The sequence below is a fragment of the Leptonychotes weddellii genome, chromosome 15, assembly GCF_054177405.1.
Source record: "Leptonychotes weddellii isolate Sample4059 chromosome 15, ASM5417740v2, whole genome shotgun sequence".
Taxonomy (NCBI): Eukaryota; Metazoa; Chordata; class Mammalia; order Carnivora; family Phocidae; genus Leptonychotes; species Leptonychotes weddellii.
This window is the reverse complement of record NC_138383.1, coordinates 18,305,587-18,324,909: the sequence shown is the minus strand read 5'-3', so window position 1 is coordinate 18,324,909 and position 19,323 is coordinate 18,305,587. Positions and strand designations below refer to the sequence as shown.

The 19,323-nt window shown below is 54.7% G+C and overlaps 1 protein-coding gene and 1 pseudogene across 3 annotated transcripts in view; both read right to left on the bottom strand.

Moving 5' to 3' along the window:
* Positions 1-19,323, bottom strand: part of ACLY (ATP citrate lyase) — a 42,797-nt gene extending 23,474 nt beyond the window's left edge. For 2 of the 3 annotated variants that reach the window (XM_031040207.2, XM_081805009.1), the window contains exons 1-14: positions 19,186-19,323; positions 14,832-15,013; positions 13,507-13,629; positions 11,767-11,829; positions 11,127-11,317; positions 10,562-10,641; positions 8,380-8,510; positions 7,448-7,566; positions 6,471-6,607; positions 5,699-5,760; positions 4,104-4,221; positions 2,121-2,275; positions 1,414-1,504; positions 266-295 (exon numbers count right to left, since the gene is read on the bottom strand). In XM_031040207.2, the coding sequence (XP_030896067.1) occupies positions 266-295; positions 1,414-1,504; positions 2,121-2,275; positions 4,104-4,221; positions 5,699-5,760; positions 6,471-6,607; positions 7,448-7,566; positions 8,380-8,510; positions 10,562-10,641; positions 11,127-11,317; positions 11,767-11,829; positions 13,507-13,629; positions 14,832-14,990 (1,459 nt within the window). In that variant the 5' untranslated portion in view covers positions 14,991-15,013; positions 19,186-19,323. The remainder of the gene's footprint in view (positions 1-265; positions 296-1,413; positions 1,505-2,120; positions 2,276-4,103; positions 4,222-5,698; positions 5,761-6,470; positions 6,608-7,447; positions 7,567-8,379; positions 8,511-10,561; positions 10,642-11,126; positions 11,318-11,766; positions 11,830-13,506; positions 13,630-14,831; positions 15,014-19,185) is intronic. The other variant, XM_031040208.2, reaches the window with a different exon arrangement.
* LOC145717339 (NADH dehydrogenase [ubiquinone] iron-sulfur protein 5 pseudogene) lies at positions 8,519-10,553 on the bottom strand (annotated as a pseudogene).

The window sequence follows — 19,323 nt, the reverse complement described above, 5'->3', positions numbered from 1 at the left end:
CCTCCTCAGCAAACACCACTCCACTCTCCAAGGCTGTGGGCCTGGCTCTTACTCCCACGCTCCCTACCCTGTCCTGTCCTATCCGGAGGGCGGAGCCAGAGACAGCTGGCCAGGGGAGCACTGAGTGGGGGTGGGAGCGACTAAGCAAGGGTGGGAAAGTGAGGGAGGGCGAAGACTAGGACTTGGGGGGAAACAAAGCACACGGAAGACTATAACCTGCTAACAAAGCCACACACAGAGCTGGGGCGGGGTGGGGGCATCCTACCTTGCAGGGGTCTTGGACTTGGGACTGAATCTGTCAAAGAAAATGACCAAGGCAGCTGAGTCACCTGCTGGTGGCTGGAGGCTTTGGAGGGAGAGGGTGGGAAGAGGGAAGGGTCCCAAGGACAAGCCTCGTAGGGCTGATGCCCTCACTGTCTCTCACCTATTCCACAACAGACAGGAGTGAAGACAACAAAAGAGAAGAGAGCACTGATCAGCAGTGCAGAAGCAAGAAAGGGCAAAGGGCCAAAGGGCCAGAGAGGGGGCGGGAGAGGCAAGAAGGCTTGGAAGGGGTGCTGAACACCACAGGCCCCCAGGCTTTGTGGAGGGGCAGCTGGCCAGATCCCACCCTCATAATGCCAATCCCGTATCTGTCCCCATGAAGCACAGTAAGATGATTAGGTCACTGTGGGCTGGACCTGTCACTGTGCTACAGACAAAGCTGCTGGTTTGGGGGACTGCAGGGGAACAGCTTACAATCTCAAGGGCCTAGAGCCTATAGAACTATTTCACAAAATGCCTCAAGCAAACGCGGTCTGTACCAGGAAGAGGCTGCGGCAGCCCCGTGCTGACCAAGGCCTAGTACCTCACGCTGGCTGCCAGCGCTGTCTAGCAGGGGTCGCGTCTAATGAACCAGAGGACAGACAGACAGGGGAGGCGAAATGCAGATGGGCTGGTTACTGATGTGTGCTCTTATGGTGGGCTCACAGGAAGGGGGGTCTTCAGAAGAGCCCCACGAGGTGGGATGGGCATGTGGGCGCTCGCTCTGCCGTCCCAGCTCTAAGGCTCGTGCTCTCCACTGAGAAGCAGAGTCTGGGAGATCTTGCCACCTCTGGGTATTTCTGTCGCCCTGTCTCTCCACAGTTTCCCTGCCCAGCTCACAGGCCCCCGCGGGAAGTAAGGGGGTAGAAGAGAAGATAGTAGGGAGCGGGGTGACTCAGGCGCAGCGTGGGTCCTCAGTGCCAGGAGAGACAGGGGAAGGCTTGGGAAGGCCTGAGTCTTCATGTCCTCATGTCCATTTTGGCCCATGTGCCACACCCACTCTCATAGCAAAGCCCAAACCCTGTTCCAGTGCCCCAGGAGGGCCTAGACAAGGCAAGCAGAATGGGGGGGGGCGGCAGGGGGAGGGAGCCTGAACCTCCTGGCAGTTACCTTGTGGCATGGCAGGCTTGGCTTTCTTTGCGGGTGCCACCTCATCGGCCCTGGACTCAGAAAAAGATGCCGTCCTGCTGGGGGCTGGAGTCTGGGGTAGGACAAGGACACAGCGTAAGAGTCACAGGTAACAACTGGGAAAAAGAGCTATTGGTCCTTAAGCTTTGGTTCCTTAAGGCCCAAAGAAATCGGGTAACAAGAACCACCATGTACAGAACTATCCTCTACAAAGTGCTTCCAAAAGTATTATTCTAACAACCCTCTTGAGATAGGAATTAGTATTGTCTCATTACCACAGATGAGCAAACTGAGGCTCCGAGAGGGCATGACACCTGCCAACGTCCTGCTCTCAACAGGATTTGAACTCTGGTCTGATTTTAAACCCCCTGGTCCAGGGGCACCTCGCTGGCTTAGTCAGTGGAACGTGCGACTCTTGATCTTGGAGTTGTGAATTCAAGCCCCACGCTGGGCACAGAGTTTACTTTAAAAACTAAACTAAAGTAATAAAAACCCCTGGTCTTTCCATTATACTACCTTGACTGGGCAGAAAATAATTGGCAAACATACAGAAACCAACCTGTCTTTCCCCAGTGCCCCCAGATGGCTAGGGACAGAGCAGGGGCACTGTGCTCTGGATGGGGGTAGGTATGAGGGGGAGGCAAAGATGACACAAAGATGCTTTAAAGTGGAGGACAGGGGGCACCTACCGATGTACTCCCACTGGCATTGAGGAGGAAGTTTGCAGTGTGAGCAGCTGTGGGTGGCTGGTTGGGGATGGGGCGGTGGCCTAGGGCCATGCCCACAATGGCCGTCATGTGAGTCTCAGTGCCAAAGACATGGATGGGGATCCCAGTGGTCTTCCCTGTGAGGGAAAGAAAAGAATCCATCATTCAAGTCTTCAAGTAAGTACCCAAGTCCACATGACTCTGCAAAGGCCCCTACCCAGCATCTAGTGCTTTTTTCTGCACAAGACAGACCAATTGCCCTATTTTCACCACCAAGCAACTCTTTGTAAAGACCACCTGCTGATAAGAAGAGCAAGAAGGAGCTTTCCTGATACCGTGAAGCGGCCGCGAGCATAATTAGGGTCTGCGCTGTCCTGCTGGCCGCTGGACCCTGGCCCTCCAACCCCTTGACCTCGATATCTGCCTGGCCTGCCTCTGTTCCTGAGCTCCTGGGCTCACTTTCTCGGGGCTCTGGCCCTTCTCCCTTTGCACAGAGCCCTCCCGTCACCCGGCTCAGCCTGAGTGCCACCTCCCATGGAAGGCCTTCCCTGGCCTCCTCCCCCCAGCCCCTGGCCGCCTCACTGTACGCATGCCCATCGAACAGCATTTCTTAGTAATCGTTTACTTGTTTAATGTCTCTGAGTTCAGTGGCCCAACTGTGACGAACATTCACTGTGCTGTACCCAAGGGCTGTCCCCACAGCAGGACCTCAGTTGTAGGTGAAAACGAGGACTAGCACCCCTTCGAGTGATGTAAGTGGGCTACTGTTTGCCAAATCCACCGCGTTTGGCAAGATGGGAGGATGGAAAGCTTTTGCCCTTCCAATCAAAGGGCATGGCATGCGCCCTGAGCAAGAGCATCTTGTCACCTCTCTGACACCTCACATGAACCCCTGCCCCACACATAACTGCTCTTAGCAATGGGGGCTGCACTAAAGACCAAAGCCGCTAGTGACCAAGTTCACGTCTCAGGCTCCATGAGGTCAACTTAGGGAGACATACTCTTAGTCCAGACGGAGAGGAGGCCCCCAGCTTCTGGAAAGCTCTAAATGTGAGGTCTCATGAAACTGCTGGAGATCCTCAAAATGCAGAAGGGAGAAAGGAAACCAAAACAGATGCCACCACCCTCTTGCCCCTCATCTCAGCGAGGGACACTGCTCTCCCGTCCTACCAGTTACCCGCCCTTTCTCTCCTCTCCCCCACAGTCTGAGAGATCTCCACCCTCCCGCCTCTGAACCTGCTGTCCACCTGGCAGCCAAACAACCCTTCCAACCCGAAGTCAAGGTGTGCTCCTCCCTCAAAGTCTTCCACAGGCTGCCAGCCCAGGGGCATGGCCAAGTGCTCCTGGGACCTGGACCACTCCCACATGGCTCCCGCTGCCTCCCTGCCTTGCTGCCAACACCCCGCCTTTGCTCCCTCGGCCCTGCCCGCCGGTCCCACACAGCAGCACGCTCCCACTCGGGGCCTTGGAACTTGCCCTTCCCACCGTGGTCACCGCCGAGCTGCTCCCTCCTCTCCTCCAGCTCACTGCTCAAATGTCACCTTTTCGGTGAATCATTCCCCGATCACCCCATTAAAGCCAGGCCTGTCCCCTCCCACATATGCTATCCCTTTCTTCGGCTTTGTTTTCGCGGCACCTCGTGCCACCTGACATGACAGTCAATGTTCTCAGCAGCACAAGGGCTTGCTGTCTGTCACGTGTGCGGCTGTAACCCCCATGCTCTGCCCGGAGCCTGGCACAGGGCAGGTGTTCCACAAATATCTGTTAAACAAACAGCTGAATGGCAATGCTTTATGAACCATTCTGAAGTTTAGGTCGGGGGCTCCGCATCATAGGAGCACAGACACTGGAAGCTGAAGCAAGCTGCATATCCAGGAAGTGGGGTGCGTGAGCAAGTGTCTGAGGACCGACCCGCTTCCAGGAAGCCCAAGGAGGCAGAGAAAAGGTCCCCCCCGCCAATCTTACCGACTTCTCCCATTACTCGCAAGCCCTCCTGATAGTTGGGGCCACCTCTTCGGACAAAGATGGTGACCTCATGCTCCTTCAGGGGGCCCTGGTAATCTCGAATTGCTCTCACAATGCCCTGAAAGCATGAAGGGCCGACAGACATGTAACTAAAAAACAGGCAGTCCTAAGTCAATTATTATTTATAATCATGATAAACATACCACGGTGTAGGTAAGGAGGGCTGCTTCTCATGAAGAAGCATGGCGGGCCCAGCAGTCAAGAATTTCACACGTGTGGATGAGACTACCCACAAGCAACGGAAAGGCCTAGGACTCATGGGCACTCGTGCTGCTGCTGAGGTAACGCTGCTGAGGAGCCTGGGAGTCACACCCCTCAATGCACGGGATGCTGGCTCCCGTCATCCTTGTTACCTCCTATTGCAGTCTGGGGGGAAATCGAGGCCAGGGTCCAATGCAAGAGTTCTCAGAGCTATCAGGACATGATCCACTTAAACATCCAAGTCCTACTAAAACCTCTTCGAGCAATTTTGGGGATCAGCCCTTGCAATGAGTATCAACTCTGGAAACAATTTGGAAGAAGGTACAGGTGCGTACGAGTTCTGTCTCTCCAGACAGGAGGCTAGTTTATGGAGTCCAGAGTGTGATGTCTGTCACCCAAGGCATTCCACCTGAAGCTCTACACCCAGGTCCTGTTCCAAACCTGAGCAGCCTACCAAATCTGTGGCTTACTACAGGGTTGCTCAGAAGTGAGCACAAAGCCGTCAAGATTCACCTGCTTCAGGTCCGTTTGTTGAATCAGGGCCAATTAAGGAGACCCTGTTTTAGGCAAGACTGACAAGGCCTGGTCCCCCACTTTTTCAGAGGTCACTTGCAAGACTGGCATTTATTGGGGCGCCTGGGTGGCTCAGTTGGTTAAGCGACTGCCTTCGGCTCAGGTCATGATCCTAGAGTCCCGGGATCGAGTCCCACATCGGGCTCCCTGCTCAGCAAGGAGTCTGCTTCTCCCTCTGACCCTCCTTTCTCTCATGCTCTCTGTCTCTCATTCTCTCTCTCTCAAATAAATAAAATCTTAAAAAAAAAAATTAAAAAAAAAAAAAGACTGGCATTTATTTATTCATTATTCTCAAAACTTACACGCAACTACCAGGTGGGACACATTCTTCTGAGGAGCCTCACTGAGCATCGGATAGTACAGAACAAGACATGACCTCCTGAGGTGGTTGCTGAGAAGGGGACGACTCTCGATCCATGTTAGTGCTGTCGTCCTTCCTGACCAGCAGTCACACTCTGAATTGTGTGCCCTGACGCCCCTGACCTGTGCACAGGGACCCAGGCTGACAGGCCCTGGCTGGATGAACAACAGCCCCAGATCACTGGACCATTTTCCTCATTCTGACCTTTTGGAAAAGACCCACATCTATTCCAGTGTCTTCTGCATCCCCAACAAGGGACCCTGGGACAAGAGCCCCTACTGACCTGGGTAAGTCATGGGAAACTGCTTCTGCCTCAAACCCTGCTTACGGAAACCTCCCTTTCTGGCTTCCCCCAAACCCACATTCCCCAGAAACTGCATGGTCCCCTGTGGCTGATTACCTTGAACGTGGCAGCCACATTGGTGAAGTTTGCGATGCTGCCTCCAATGATGAGGATCTTGCCTGTGTTTGGAGTAGAAGGGTTATTAGAAAGGGAGACTTGAACATCTTACCAGAAATCTAACTGAGGGAGTTCTCCCAAGCATTAGGAAGTATCAGTGCAGAGGCTGGCTGGGGTGGGCAGCAGGCTGGCCTCCCCTGACATCCATTCAGTCTTAACTGACTCAGCTTTCCATCACCTGTGCCCTCGAGTCAGTGGTTAATCCAAACTCACTGAACCTCTATATCGTTCCTGGTTGGCACTCAGAAACCCAGGTTAGTTTCGGGATACCCCTGGTGGGAATCTCTTCTGGCTTAAGGGAAGGTGACCTGCTATGCGTAATCCACAAACACTGGACAGGTGGTAAAGGGAAGCCGGGAATCCCACAGCCCAGATTAGGAAATGTAGAAGTGGGCCACTAAAAAAAACAAACTAAAAAAAAAGTGGGCCACTAAGATCTGAGCTTACAGCAGTCAGTAAGAGCATGCTGCTGCCTCCTCCCCCGCACCTGCTCATAGGGCTCTAGGTACACATCACTTCCTTGCCTCCCTGGAGCTCCCCCATCCGACAGCCACACTGCCCACTGTATACTTGGAGAAACAGAAGTCCAGAAGCTGAATGACTAACCCCAGGTTGCCAAGCACCAGGACCACCACCTCAGTGCCTCCTCGCCCAAAGCTGTTCCCACTGCAGCACAAGGGGCCGTCCTGGGGAAGGAGCATGTGTGTCTCACCATCTGGGTGCTTCTCCCGGGTCATGAGGGAGAGGATCGTCTTGGCGTAGTCATAGGTCTGCTGCTCACTGGGGGCGCCCGAGTATTCCCCGTAGTTTGCCAGCTCGTTGACACCCCCTAGGTCACAGATGGTATCACTGCCAGGGAGACAGAGAAGTCAATGCTGGCTTTGACTCGAGCGGCAGAGGGTGGCAGCTTGGTGCCGAGGAGGACACGCAGATGCCCCAGAGCCCTGTGGTCAGCCTACGGCACCGACCCCTTGGGCCTCAGACCCTCCAGGGTCCACAAAAGTCACACCAGAAGGTTAAGTGCACTGCATCAGGCTCTCCCTGGCAGTGAGCTCTGCTAGCCCCAGGCCATCGTGGGGCTCTGGGTTGACACTGGTAAGTAAAGGGAACAAGGGGCACTTCCACACACAAAGAAAAACCATGCATTCTAGGATTCCCTGCCAGGCTGCCCAACAGAGAAGTGAAACGGTTGCAGCCAGAGGAGGGCCGAGCCAGGCACAGAAGGGAACGCGGCAGATCACTGCCTGGAAATGAGCAGATGCCTACCGTGCTTTAAGAGAAAAACCACCAATTATCGCAAAGGGTATAGAATATGGGCTCAACATTCCTATGAAGTGTGGAGGTATGAAGACTTACACAGGCATTAAAACAGCTGGAAGGAGGGGTGGGGAAACAGCCAGGCAATGTTTACTTTTAGGTTCTTCTCTGTATTTACTGTACCTCTGCATGAAGCATGTAACGTTAACTATAAAGATTAAAACTAATAAAAGCAACCTCATTTGGAAGTAAACAAGAAAGTTGCAGAAGACAGTGTAGAGGACAGGCGTTCACCAGAGTCTCTGCTCTGCACCAAGGGGAGGAAATGAAGATCCTCATCCCCACTCCGAGGTGAAGCAATTTGATCCAGATCACGCACGCGTGGGCTCCAGGCAGACCTGGTTGACCTCCCGTCAGCAGCCCCTCCGTCACCTGTACACGACCGAGGCACCACCTCCAGCCACCATGGTCCAGATCCTCCCCTTGGGGTTCAGCAAGGTCAGCTTCAGGCTCGCCCCACTTTTGGCATCCAGGTCTGCAATGTAAGCTTCCTAGGGACCAGAGAGCAACAGGTGGGTCCTGGAGGTACCCCCTTCACTGGGTCCCAGCTCCCAGGACCCTGCTCCTTTCCCTGGAGATACATGAAGAGGTCCTCAAGCCTTAATAGGGTCAGGGAGAGGAGTTGGGCAGAGCCCTACGTGCCTGGGACAAAACATGATGACATCCTCAAGTACCAAAACCACCCCCGGCCGAAGTCACTGCCTGGGGACAAACTTCCCTACTCCTTTGTCTCCGACCTCAAGTCCTGGCCCTCTGCCAAGTCCTAAGCCTCACTAGGTCACCCTGCTACTGCCACAGCCCCCCACTCCCAACGTCTGCCTGCCTGGCTCGTAACAAGCCTCTTCACCTGCAGACCCCATCCCTTCTCCCAGCCCAGCCTCTTCCCCTGGCCTGGGTTATGACTCACAGGCCTGATCCTGCTGTGAGGACCTCTCAAGAGGATGGGGTGGGAAAGAGCTATTAAAATTCTCAGCAAGTAGCCAAGAGAACTACCTTCCTCTGGCACGATTAGCAAGAGCCACTCGGAATTATCAACAAATCAAGTTAAGAGCCCAGGGAGGTTGATTGAGAGAGAAGTCTGAAAGGATTTCTGGCCGGGATTCAGAGGCTTGGCTGACTCCCACCCCCACCTCCTTTGGGGTTTTAAGAAAATTAAATGGTTCTCAACCTTCCTTTCCTGCCAAATATACAGCCCACGGTGGGACGGAGGGGGGGCGGGGGGGGAGGGAGGCGATACTCCTCTGATATCAGTCACCCTCTCCCAGGTCCCCTCACCCGCCATTTCCTCCCCAGAGCAGCCGTACCTCTGGGTAAGCCTCACGCCCGAAGGGAGGAGGGAACTCTATATCACCCCACTTCACTTTGCAGATGTAGTCGGCTGTAGCATCTATCTTGGCCGCCAAGTCAAGGACATAGACGCCATCTTTGGTCACAACTGCGAGAAAAGTAGAGGCAATCAGATGCGGGCCCCAGGCAGAGGCGACCGCCGACCTCCAAACTCCTCCACAGGCTTCCCCACACACCAACCACCCACCCTGGGGTCCCACCCAGACTCTAACTGTCCAGCTCCACAAAAAAACCAGATGGCCCTTCCACACAGCTTTTACCCCATTAAAAGAAAAATAAATTATTTAAGACTGCCCCCAACCTCTGACCTATAGGTAATGTGACAGGAAAGTCTGTTTTAGTTACCATGACAACTTTTCAAAAATACTTATTTATTTATTGGCGGGGTCGCAGGCAAGTTGGGAGAGGAGCAGAAGGAGAGGGAGAAGGAAAGAAGCAGACTCCCTGCTGGGTGCAGAGCCCCCCATCCCATGACCTATGAGATCATGACCTGAGCAGAAATCAGGAATCGGACGCTTAACCAACTGAGCCACCCAGGTGCCCCTGTGCCGTGGTAATTTTTTTTTTTTAAACAGGATAGAGCAATCCTTTATTTTTAGACACTTTCACAAAGAGGTTTTCAGTAACTGAACTTTCCAGTGGAGAAGAGAGAACATGAAAATCAGCCTCCAGCCATCAGCAGCAGCTCTGCTCAGGGCCTAGGATCCTCCTTGCCCAAGTGGTGAGGTGGAGGTGCGTATTTCCCTTCCTTTATTAGTTTACCCCACTGCCTCCTGACGTCACTCAGACGTCATCAAATTCTATCTTGCACGCTTTCTCTGCAACGCGTACCACCGATTCCAGGAGCACATTCTATCCATTCTTTTTCAAAAAGCATGGCATCGACCTGGAATCTTGTGAGGCTGCTCAGCACTTTGGATTGTCATCCAATGATCTAAGTTAAGGCCCAACCTTTTCTGCACATCAAAGAAAGGCATGGCATCACGCCACCATGCCCTTGCCTCCTCGCTGGCCGCCGCTACTGGATGATCTCACCATGGCAATTTTTAAACTTTTTTTTTATCTTTTTTTTTTTTTTTTAAGATTTTATTTTTGACAGAGAAAGAGAGACAGTGAGAGAGGGAACACAAGCAGGGGGAGCAGGAGAGAAAGAAGCAGGCTTCCCATGGAGCAGGGAGCCCAATATGGGGCTCGATCCCAGGACCCTGGGATCATGACCTGAGCCGAAGGCAGACACTTAACGACTGAGCCACCCAGGCGCCCCTAAACTTTTTTTTAAATGCTACATTCCATGCCTTCAATCTAACCATTCACCCCTTCCACAGTCTTGCCCCTAAAACAAAAAGCATTAAGATACTGACTGCTGTCGGAAGACCCCCCCCCAGGTGTGTCCAGGTGGGTTTCCTGAGGTCAGCTAAGGGAAGCCTTAAGTGTCTAGGGGAGTGAGAAGCCTCGGGATGCACTGCACCCCCAGCCAGGATTCATTTACTGCCAACTAACTGGACATCCATCTTCCCTTTACCCCAGGGTCATTTAGCTAATTAAGTTAGCACAGAGCCATCTGGTTCATTAGAGGGGCTGCATCCCCAGCTGGAACCTGGAATTGGACTTTGCCCTGAGCAGCCCTGGCTAGAGCCAGCTCCTACCACCCTCCTCCCTCACAGCCTGAGAGGCTTGGACCAACATCTTCCTAGCCTTGGGGGTCAATGACTGACCAACTCCTGGGTGGGGGGGGTGCTCCAAGGGCACAGAGAGGGAAGAAGGGCCTGAGTAGTCAGATCAGTGCAGAGGCAGCCCGGACCCTGGCAGCACAGCTTAACCCACTGGCAGGAACAGCCACTAAACAGAGACTCAGGTCAAAATCAGGACTTCTCCATCACAGAACAAATTAAAACCAAAGAAAGCTGGAGTTGGTTTAAAAGAGGAATAATCATTGTCTTCTGAGAGCTCAGAAACAGCAGACTGCATTCCATGAGCCCAGACATTCCTCTGCAACCATACACCTGTCTGGACTGCCCTCTATGAGTGCGGGGTCTGGTGTTCCAAAGGTCAAGGCCAGGGTTACCACAGGCATGGGGACCCTGTTATAGCTGCACCTTGCCCAGGGCCCCCACCCCCACCCCCAGCACAGCCAGTTACCAAGGGGGTTGATCTCGAGGTAGGTGAAGTACAGATCCTCATAGAAATTGAAGAGGCCGGAGATAAAACTGGCCAGAATCCTAGAGGGAGAGGGAGAGAGGGATGGTCAATCCTCAGGGAGCCAGGGAGCGGGCCCAGCAGCAGCCCCCAAACACTCCCTCCCCACAGCAATCTCTCACTGCTGCGGACAGCTCCACTTCCCAACACTCGCCCCGCCAACCCCTCGCTTTCCTCTGTGAACCGTGCTCCCTGGACATCACTCCAGCCACTGAGGCGGAAAGGAGCTGTCAGGCATGAAGCTGGAGACAGTGATGCCAGACAGACAGGGGCAACGAGGTGAGGGACGCAGACGGCATATTTCAGTCTGAGTCAGCCTCCTGTCCACCCCCAGCGCCCCTCCTCGGGACAGCGAAGGACTGTGCCTACCCTCCCACCCAGATGCTGGGGCGGGGCAGGGTGGATGTCCACACAGGGAAAACTGCCTTGCTTTCCCTGCTCTGTGCCCAGAGCTGTCAGCCTTCCCCATTCCCCTGCTGCCACCTGCTGGCCCTCCCTCTCACTCAACTCTTTCTTATCTCCAGGAGCATGGACCAACAGGTGTTTCTTGATGTCCTCAGGATTCAGTTTCTTGTCCACGCCAACGAGCAGTTTCTGGGCTTTGGCGTCCACGTCACCCACATCCACCCCACCTTCATGGTGGAACAGGACATAGTCCCCTTCTCGGGTAGCATAGATGCAAACGTAGAACTCCTCCGCCTTCAAGGGGAAGACAGGACCACGTGGGTGAGGGGCACTGAACTGGTGAGCCTAGCCCCTGTGGTCTCATTTCTAAAACCCTAGTAGAGAACACTCACTCGGGGAGACCTGTCCACCATCTTCCCCTCGGGGACAAGAGGAGAGAAGAGACCACTGCCTAGCTAGCGGACAGTCCAGCCTCAGCCACGGTGACCTGACCTGGGGGAGGGTGCCTGCCTTCAAGTCTTTCTCATCCCAGCACTGAGAAGTCCCCTCTGTTAGCAGCCCCGATTCCTCCCTGCTCCATCTCTGGACTCCCTGCTCCATGGCACCCCTCAGACCCTCGGTGCAGCTTCAGAGACTGGTCCCTTTGACTTTTCTCCAGCAGCTTGCTTTCTTCCTTTAGCATTTTAGGGTCGACAAACACAAAGGGAAGGAGAAGACCCAGCCTGGAGCCACCTCACACATACCTGACTGTGGGGGACGAAGGGTTCGATCAGAAAGTTCTTGAGGAAGCCTCTGGCCTTGCCCACCTATGGGGATCAAGGAAGCTAAAGTTTAGATGGACAGCACGCCTTGTTCCCCAGAGCAGGAGGATTGCCCTCTGCTCCCTCCACTGGCCATCCCATTGGAGGTGGGGCCCACGTACTACTGCCCTTCCACAGTAGGGAAGGGATTTTCCAGAAACCAGGGCAATGTGGTCACAGACCCCTAAGCTAAAGAAGTATCCATGAGATTCCCCTCTTCCGTTCACTGCCCTCGTGCTGGCCGCACTTGGAAGTGTACTGACCTCACACGTTCTTGTTCTGCCTCCTCTGGAGGGTGACAAACGAGCTGGACTGACAGCGCTGCCCCGGCCCCCAAAACACAGGCATCAGGAGTCCTCTCCATCCTGCCATCAGTTGCACAAATTACAGAGCCCACACAAATCAAGGCTCTCCATCCCAGAGCTCAAGCAGAGAGACCCAGCCCAAGGACGGAAGTCCAGGCCCAGAAAATTAGCAGGGATGGCACGGCAGGGGAGGGAGTGAGAGCCTGATGGGGAAAACTTCACGCACACTTTCCTGGCTGAGGACAACAGGCCTGCAGAGCTAATCAGTTTGAGTGTGTTCCTGGCGGCCGCTGAGGCAAGACAGCCCTCATCCTAGTGTCCCGAAGCCCCCGCCCGCCTGCATGCGTCACTGCTGAGTCAGGGACCAGACAGTGATCCATCAGAGGTAATGAGCCGCTCCTGCTGGGGCTGACGCCCCCCTCCCAACAGCTAGCCGAGGAGAAGGGCGCATGAGGACCTCCCTGGGTGTACCATTTAGCCCCCAACCCTGCTGTCCTCTCCCCAAAGGCCTGCAAGCACAAAGGCCAGTCAAGATCCCTCCGCCCCCAGGTCCACGTGCGACTTTTAGAAGCCCTCTTTACTCCAAGAGCCAGAAACTGGGGAATTACCACTAAGAGCTGATTTGAGAAAGCCCAGTAGAAGAGGCAGACGGTTCCATCACCATCCGCATCCTACTTCCGGGACTGCCAAGGAAGAGAACAGCTCACCCCTGGTCATAGTCCCCCAAGACGGGACAGCACACCTCCCCGGTCTCAGAGACACCTCAGCCCCCTCCCCCTCTCCTGTTCCCCAGCCCCTTCTAGGACCGAGAAGGAGAACTGCAATTTTATCTCTGAGCCTCTCCTAGCCTTCCCAAACCATATCTCACTTTAGCTCTCATCTCCAGAGCTGACATTAATTACAAAGCTGGGAGAAGCCAAGAACCGAATTTACTCTTCAGTATTAACAGTCTCATCCAAGGCTCTTGGCCCAATAATGTCTCTGCCTAAACGAGTCTGTGTCTTCTTTCTTGAACTTCGTCTTACCCACCCTCTTAGACATACACGTCACAAGCTGGAAACTGAAAAGAACGGAATTCCCTGAACGGGCTACAGAGACCCATCTCCATGTTTGCCTTTAAGAAACAGGCCATTTCCACCTGGCCATGAACTGCACTGGGGTGAGTTCTGCAGCCCATCTTGCCATTCCCTGATGGCAGAGCTGGGAATGAGCACCAGGCCTGGCCCTGTTACTCAAGTCAGCTCTGCAAGACCCTCGCCTTCCCCAGGCTGCAGTGTGTCTGGGTGCGGGGTGACCCACAGGGTCGCTGATCTGGAGCTGACCGCATCTGCTTCCATTACCACAGCGCCTCCACCCCGACCTGTCCCCGTATACTCACGGTGGCCTCCTGTCCCAGCCGTGGTTTCAGCCAGGACTTAACACCTTCCAGAGTGAGGTTGACTCCCACGAGGCCTAGCTTTCCACGCCGTTTGATCAGCTGGTCTGGCTTGACCACCAAGCTCTGGAACGAGAGGGGTTTGTACTTAGAACAAGGAAAGAAAGAAGAGAGTCAAAGGCTATATATAGTTCTGGAACCCAAAGCACAGGACAGCCTGCATGGCTTCCAATCCACCCAGCCATTCTTCAGGGTCAACTCCTGGAAGCTCTCCTCACCTATCCCAGTTTACACCTTTCTTTTGACAACCAGGAATCCAGAGCCATCTGTGCCCAGGATGGGGCCTGGCACAGAGTAGGTGCTCGCCAAATACCCGCTGAATGAATGATTCCCTACCCTCCCTATGTGCTCTCTTAGCTTCACTGAACCATGAACTCCTCAGAATATGGACCAGCACCTGTGTTCCAAAACGAGGAGCAGAGAGACAGAGCCCTGGGGTGACAAAGGACCTTAGAGATCTGGTCAGTCCCATCTCGGTGCTTGATCCTGCCTGTAAGCCCAGCAAGCAGCCCCGAGGCACTGTTCACACTGCCCATCAGGAAAGGCACCACCTCCTGAGGCAGGGGGAGGTAACGTGCACCCCCGGAAGCCGCCATGGGTCCTGGTCCTGCTCTCCAGGCCCTGCCTGGGCAGCCTGCCCTTCCCAACAGGGGCCCTGCAGGGAACCGGACAGAGGAGCCTCGACTCCAGGCTAGCTGCCCAAGGCTATCGGCCACTCTACACGAAGTCCACGGCACTCTTCCATGCGGACCTGACACAATCCTGCTATGCTCCACCTGGGGGATTGGGGCACACACCTACTTTTACTGAGCATCGACCAAGTGCCAGGTGGCACACTAAATGCTTTCCAGACATTACTGCTAATCCTTGGAGCTCGCAAGGCGAGCGTTCCGCCCATCTGACAGATGCAGAACCTGACAACTCAAGAAAGGTTAAGAGTTTAACCTTTAAGTTAAAGAGTTAAACCTTAGTTAACCTTTAACTAAACCTAAACCTCAAGGTTTAGGTCCAGGCCACATGGTTAATCAACAGAGAGCTTCGATCTGGACTCCAGTTTGTCTAGTTCCAAGCCCATGCGCTGTCCCCTGCCAGGGCACCTCGACACGTGGGGCCCACAGCAGAACATGAAACCCCGCTCAGCCCGCTGCATGCTGCCCAGGGATGTGGGCAGTCTGCCATTACGTGACCCGTTGTGACGTCTCCACCAAACCAATCCTTTCTCCTCTGACCCTGGGCCTGGAAGCAGGGCCCGGGGAGGGCGGGCTCACCTGGCTGAGCAGCCAAGGGTGGTCCTGCAGCAGGCGGGCCCAGTCTGTGTCAGGGGTGACCCGAGCATACTTGAACCTGTTCTGGATGGCCGAGGTGGTACAGATGTACTTGTAGAGGAGTTCTTTGCCTGTCTGCTCCGAAATTGCCTTGGCCGACATGGCTGCAGAGGGACCTGCTCTACCTGTTGGGGGAACAGGAGCTGGTGGAAAGGGGCAGGGGAAAGAGACCTATGTCCAGCTGCCCCCAGACAATAAAACCAGATCTCAGTGCTCCTCAAGAGAGGGAAAGAGGACTGGCCCAGCGGGAGGGATGGAAGGGAGAGCTCAAGGATCAGGAAATGATGGGAGAGAGAAGATGGTGGAAAAAAAGAAAGGTGGCATTTTCCCCAGGACTCTTGGCCTCAACCCTGTCCCTACTTCTTCTCAGCAAACCAGCTCATATTTGTCTTGGAGCAAAAGCCAGCTGGATGGGGAGACAGAAATACCAGTGGTGTGACCCAAACCCGAGCACTGGTCCCACCCGAGGTCCCACACAGACACTGAAACACACCCTTTGGTTCTGTGACCTATGGGGCACCCAGTCAGAATTGTGCAAGGCTACCTTTACTCCCCCTACAGGTTTTGTCTCCCCTACACCCAGACTCACCCACTTCACACACTTAGACTCTCACCACCAGGCTGAGGACCAGGCGGGTGAGTTACTTCCTCAGGCAGGATCACGCCCCTGAGGAGCCAAGAGGAAGCATCATCTCAGAGTTCATTTCTCCCAGGACACTAGACTCCCACCCCTGAGTTCAGAGCAGACACAGGGCAGGAGAACGGTGACCTTCAGTGCATCCCATCCACCCCACTGAGTCGCCCAGCTGCTAATTTAGAGCAAAACTGAGGTGTCTCTGGGGACCGCCCTGTACTGGTCACTTCTAACTGAGCCAGAGCTGGGAGAGGGGACAAAAGTCATCCTCTGTCACATGTATGGAGATGCTCATCTTCTATGAACCCTGTGAGGTACACTGAAATACACCTATTTCTTAGATGAGGAATAAAAGCTCAGAGAAATTAAGGTAACTTGCCCCAAAAGTCAAACTAATAAGCAGGGGACCCAGGACTTGAACCCAAATCCTTTACTCCTGGTCCACAGAAAACCCCACACCCTCAGCCTGAGAGTTTTTCTCCAAGGACCAGGCCGTGTCCCCCTTCACCTCACAGAAGGGTCTGTGATGACAATTTCTTTATCTCCCTCTCCCCCCAACTGCTATGCCCTGACACACCCATTCTTTCATGGGCAGTGAGAGGAGCAAGTTGGGGAGAGGAACAGGAGCAAGGGGAGGGAAAGGAAACCGTCGTTCATGCTAAGAGTTTGGCCAGATCAGGAAAAGTCACTCCAATCTCTCCCACAAAGATCCAGAACTGAAGTTGCTGCATTTGCTGGGGAAGAAAAGTCAAGTTCAAATAAAGGAGGGCGGAGTTAGAGGCTTGGCTCGGTTATACACCCAGGAAGGTTGGTCTCCATCCCCAGCTCGAGGAAGGCCAAAGTTCCACCTCCACCTCCACACTCCACCTCTCTCCCAACTGGCCAGGCCGGGGCTTCAGGTTCTAACCCTGGCTTGGCTGGCCCCCTCAGCCTCCCAGCTAGTCTCCAGCTCAGCACAATGGGTGCTTTCAGTCTGGTGTCTGGCCCAAAGTGGGGTAGCTGGGAAGGGGCTCAAAAGAAATGTTCCCTCTTCTGGCCTTCCCTGGGATGACTTCCGGCTCCAACTCAACATGAGTTTCTAAAGGCGATGCCTCAACCAGCCCCAGTGTCCCACAGTCCTCCACCCCCCACCCACTCCAGCTCCATTTCCCAACCTTCTTGACTTCAGACCAGAAAAACTGGTCCTGAAATCGGATGGGTACACCAGCCCCCACCCCCCTCCCAAACAGAGTGCAACCCAGGGTAGATCGAGCAGGGTAAGGAGGCAGCAGCTGCTGACCACCCTCAGCAGTTCAGACACATCAAGCACCTGGAATCACAAACTCCAGGAGGAAGGAGCCCCTCAGCTAAGCCTCCCCAGCAGACAGCAGTCCGATAGACACTACCAGAACAATGACCCCCCAGACCCGGCACCTCCCAAAGCAGACAAAGGATAAGGCTGAGAAAAGGGATGTTCTGTGCTGAAAAATCATAACTTTCTTGAGCCCCAGATTAAATCTCAAATGCAAGAGTTCATTTCCGGGGGGGTGGGGGGGAGGGGCGGGGAGATACAACATGGGGATGATACAGGATAGAACAGATTTGCCAGCTTACCAAAACAACAGATATGCCACCAGAGCACTTTGGCTTAGATGGGGCAGGCCCTTTCAAGGCCAAGACAGGATTTATATGATAGAATAACAGTGGGGAAAGAATCTGGCCTCCGCATATTCACCAATGCAGCGTAAGGCTCACAAACTCAGGGAGTAGCCGGAGTGGAGAAAACTTGAAAATGTAATCATTCAGAGGGGTCACAGAAGTCTAAGGCAGCGGCTCTTAACCTATTTGAGGTCTCAGACTCCTGAGCACCTGAAGCCCAGAAAAATGTGCCCCTACCTGACTGTGCATATCATTTCAAGGTGCTTATGATTATGACCACAGACCACCCACTCTAGTGACACTGAGACCTAAAGTGTCAAAAAAGAAAGTATATACCAATCTGGGTTTGGGGATCCACCCCACCGAAGTCTTTGTCTGCCTCCCCAGGAACTGAATGTGCTGTCGAACTGATGATAGGTGGTTTTAGGACAGAGCTAAGATCCCAGGGGTCTGCTTTGGGGCCCCAGGAACTGTCACCTAATAACAAGTATAAATCATTTGGGGGTAATCATGCCAAGGAACTAAACCACACACTCTCTCTCTCTCTCTCACTCTATCTCCCCAAGGGAAGGACTTTATGAGCTGAATGGGGTCTTTTCTGCAGACAGGTAAGTGACCCAGGATTGAGTTCATCCACAGCAAGGCTGAATGAAGGAGCCTGTTCCCCAGAAATGTACCCCTGGGACGCAGCCAGTGCAGAGGAACCACTAGGGATGCTTCTTAGAGTCTCTCTCTGAGAAAGACAAAGAGCATCCATTTTTAGGTTAGTTTCCATAGGACTGGTGTGGTTTTTGTTTTTGAGAGGACAAGCAATTCCCAGAGTAAAGTGGAGAGGCAGAATTCTGTGTGGGTCCCCTACTGCAGCAAGCATAGTGTCAGAATGGGGGTGCAGGCACCAGCTGCCCCATGTCCAAGGGCTCTTCCTGTCACTCTGGCCCAAGCTGTTGAAGTTCTCTCAGAGATGAAAATTACCCGCCCTGGGCAGCTGGGGTCTACCAGCTCTTCCTCACCCAATATTTCGGATCTCCAAGGACCTGCACTGGCTGAAAGAGCAAAGTTAAAGGCTGGAAGGAGTGGGCTGGCTGGCCAAACTGTGCCATGCACTGCTCCTCCCCGCCCTCCCAAATCCTCCTGCCAGGCAGACCCCAGGGGACTCCCCCCGCCCCAATGGCAGAAGTCCTCGGTATTGCACAGTATCTGCCAAGGTTGGAGAGGGCAGCCGGCGCTGGGTCTGGCTCTCTGCCAGGCCCTACAGGAGGGCGGCGGCAGCATCCTCCGGCTCCTTCAGGATCCAGCCTTGGCCAGGCTCCGCGTCAGCGCCAGAGGTGGGGAGGGAGACTGACACCCCGGCCATCTGTCGCTTAGACGCTGGGCCCGACGGCACCTCCAGAGTGAGGAGGGTCCTTCCTGCGCCGCTGCCCCACAGGCAGGTCCTCGCGCCGAGGCCAGGCCTCGGGCACCATGGAGTAGCCCGGCCCCGCGTGGCCCACCAAGGCTGCGCGCCCCCCTCGCTCCCTCCACTTTCTCGGCGCGGGACTCGGTCGACTCGCCACAAAAAATAGGGGAAGGGCCTGAGCCCGGGTAGGAGTGGGGCGAGTGGCCACCACTCTTCCTACTTCCCGTCCCCCGCATCCGGTGGGGAGACCCGGATGGGGACAAGAGGGAGCCCGCTAAAGCCCTTAAGAGGTTCGAGGACTGGCCCCGGTCGGGGTGAGGGGCGCTTGGATGGTACAAATGCAGTTTTGCGAAGAGAAGAGAAGCCAGGACGATGGCACACCCCATGCAAACTCCCAAAAACTGGAATGCGGGAGAGTGGGGGTGGGGTGGTCGACACGCGGCCACCGGCCGGGTTCCGAGCGAAGGCTAACCTAAGGCGAAGACCCCCAAAACTTCTAAGCAGGTGCAGGGAGGGCACGTGGGCACCAAGCAGGCGTCGGGGAAGGCGGTTCCGGGTTGGGGGAGGGAGGCAGGAAGCTCCTGGGGCAGGTAGTGCCCCTCCCGCGAAAACAGCGGCCCGCTACTGACCTCTCTGCGAAAGTCCGTGCGCAGCGCTCCCTCCGCAGGCCCCGCCTCACCACCCAAAGCCCGGAGCGCTCCAGCCTCCAGCAGCCGCCCGGAATCGGCTTTTGTCCTGGACCCTGCGGGCTTCTCTCCGCCCCCATC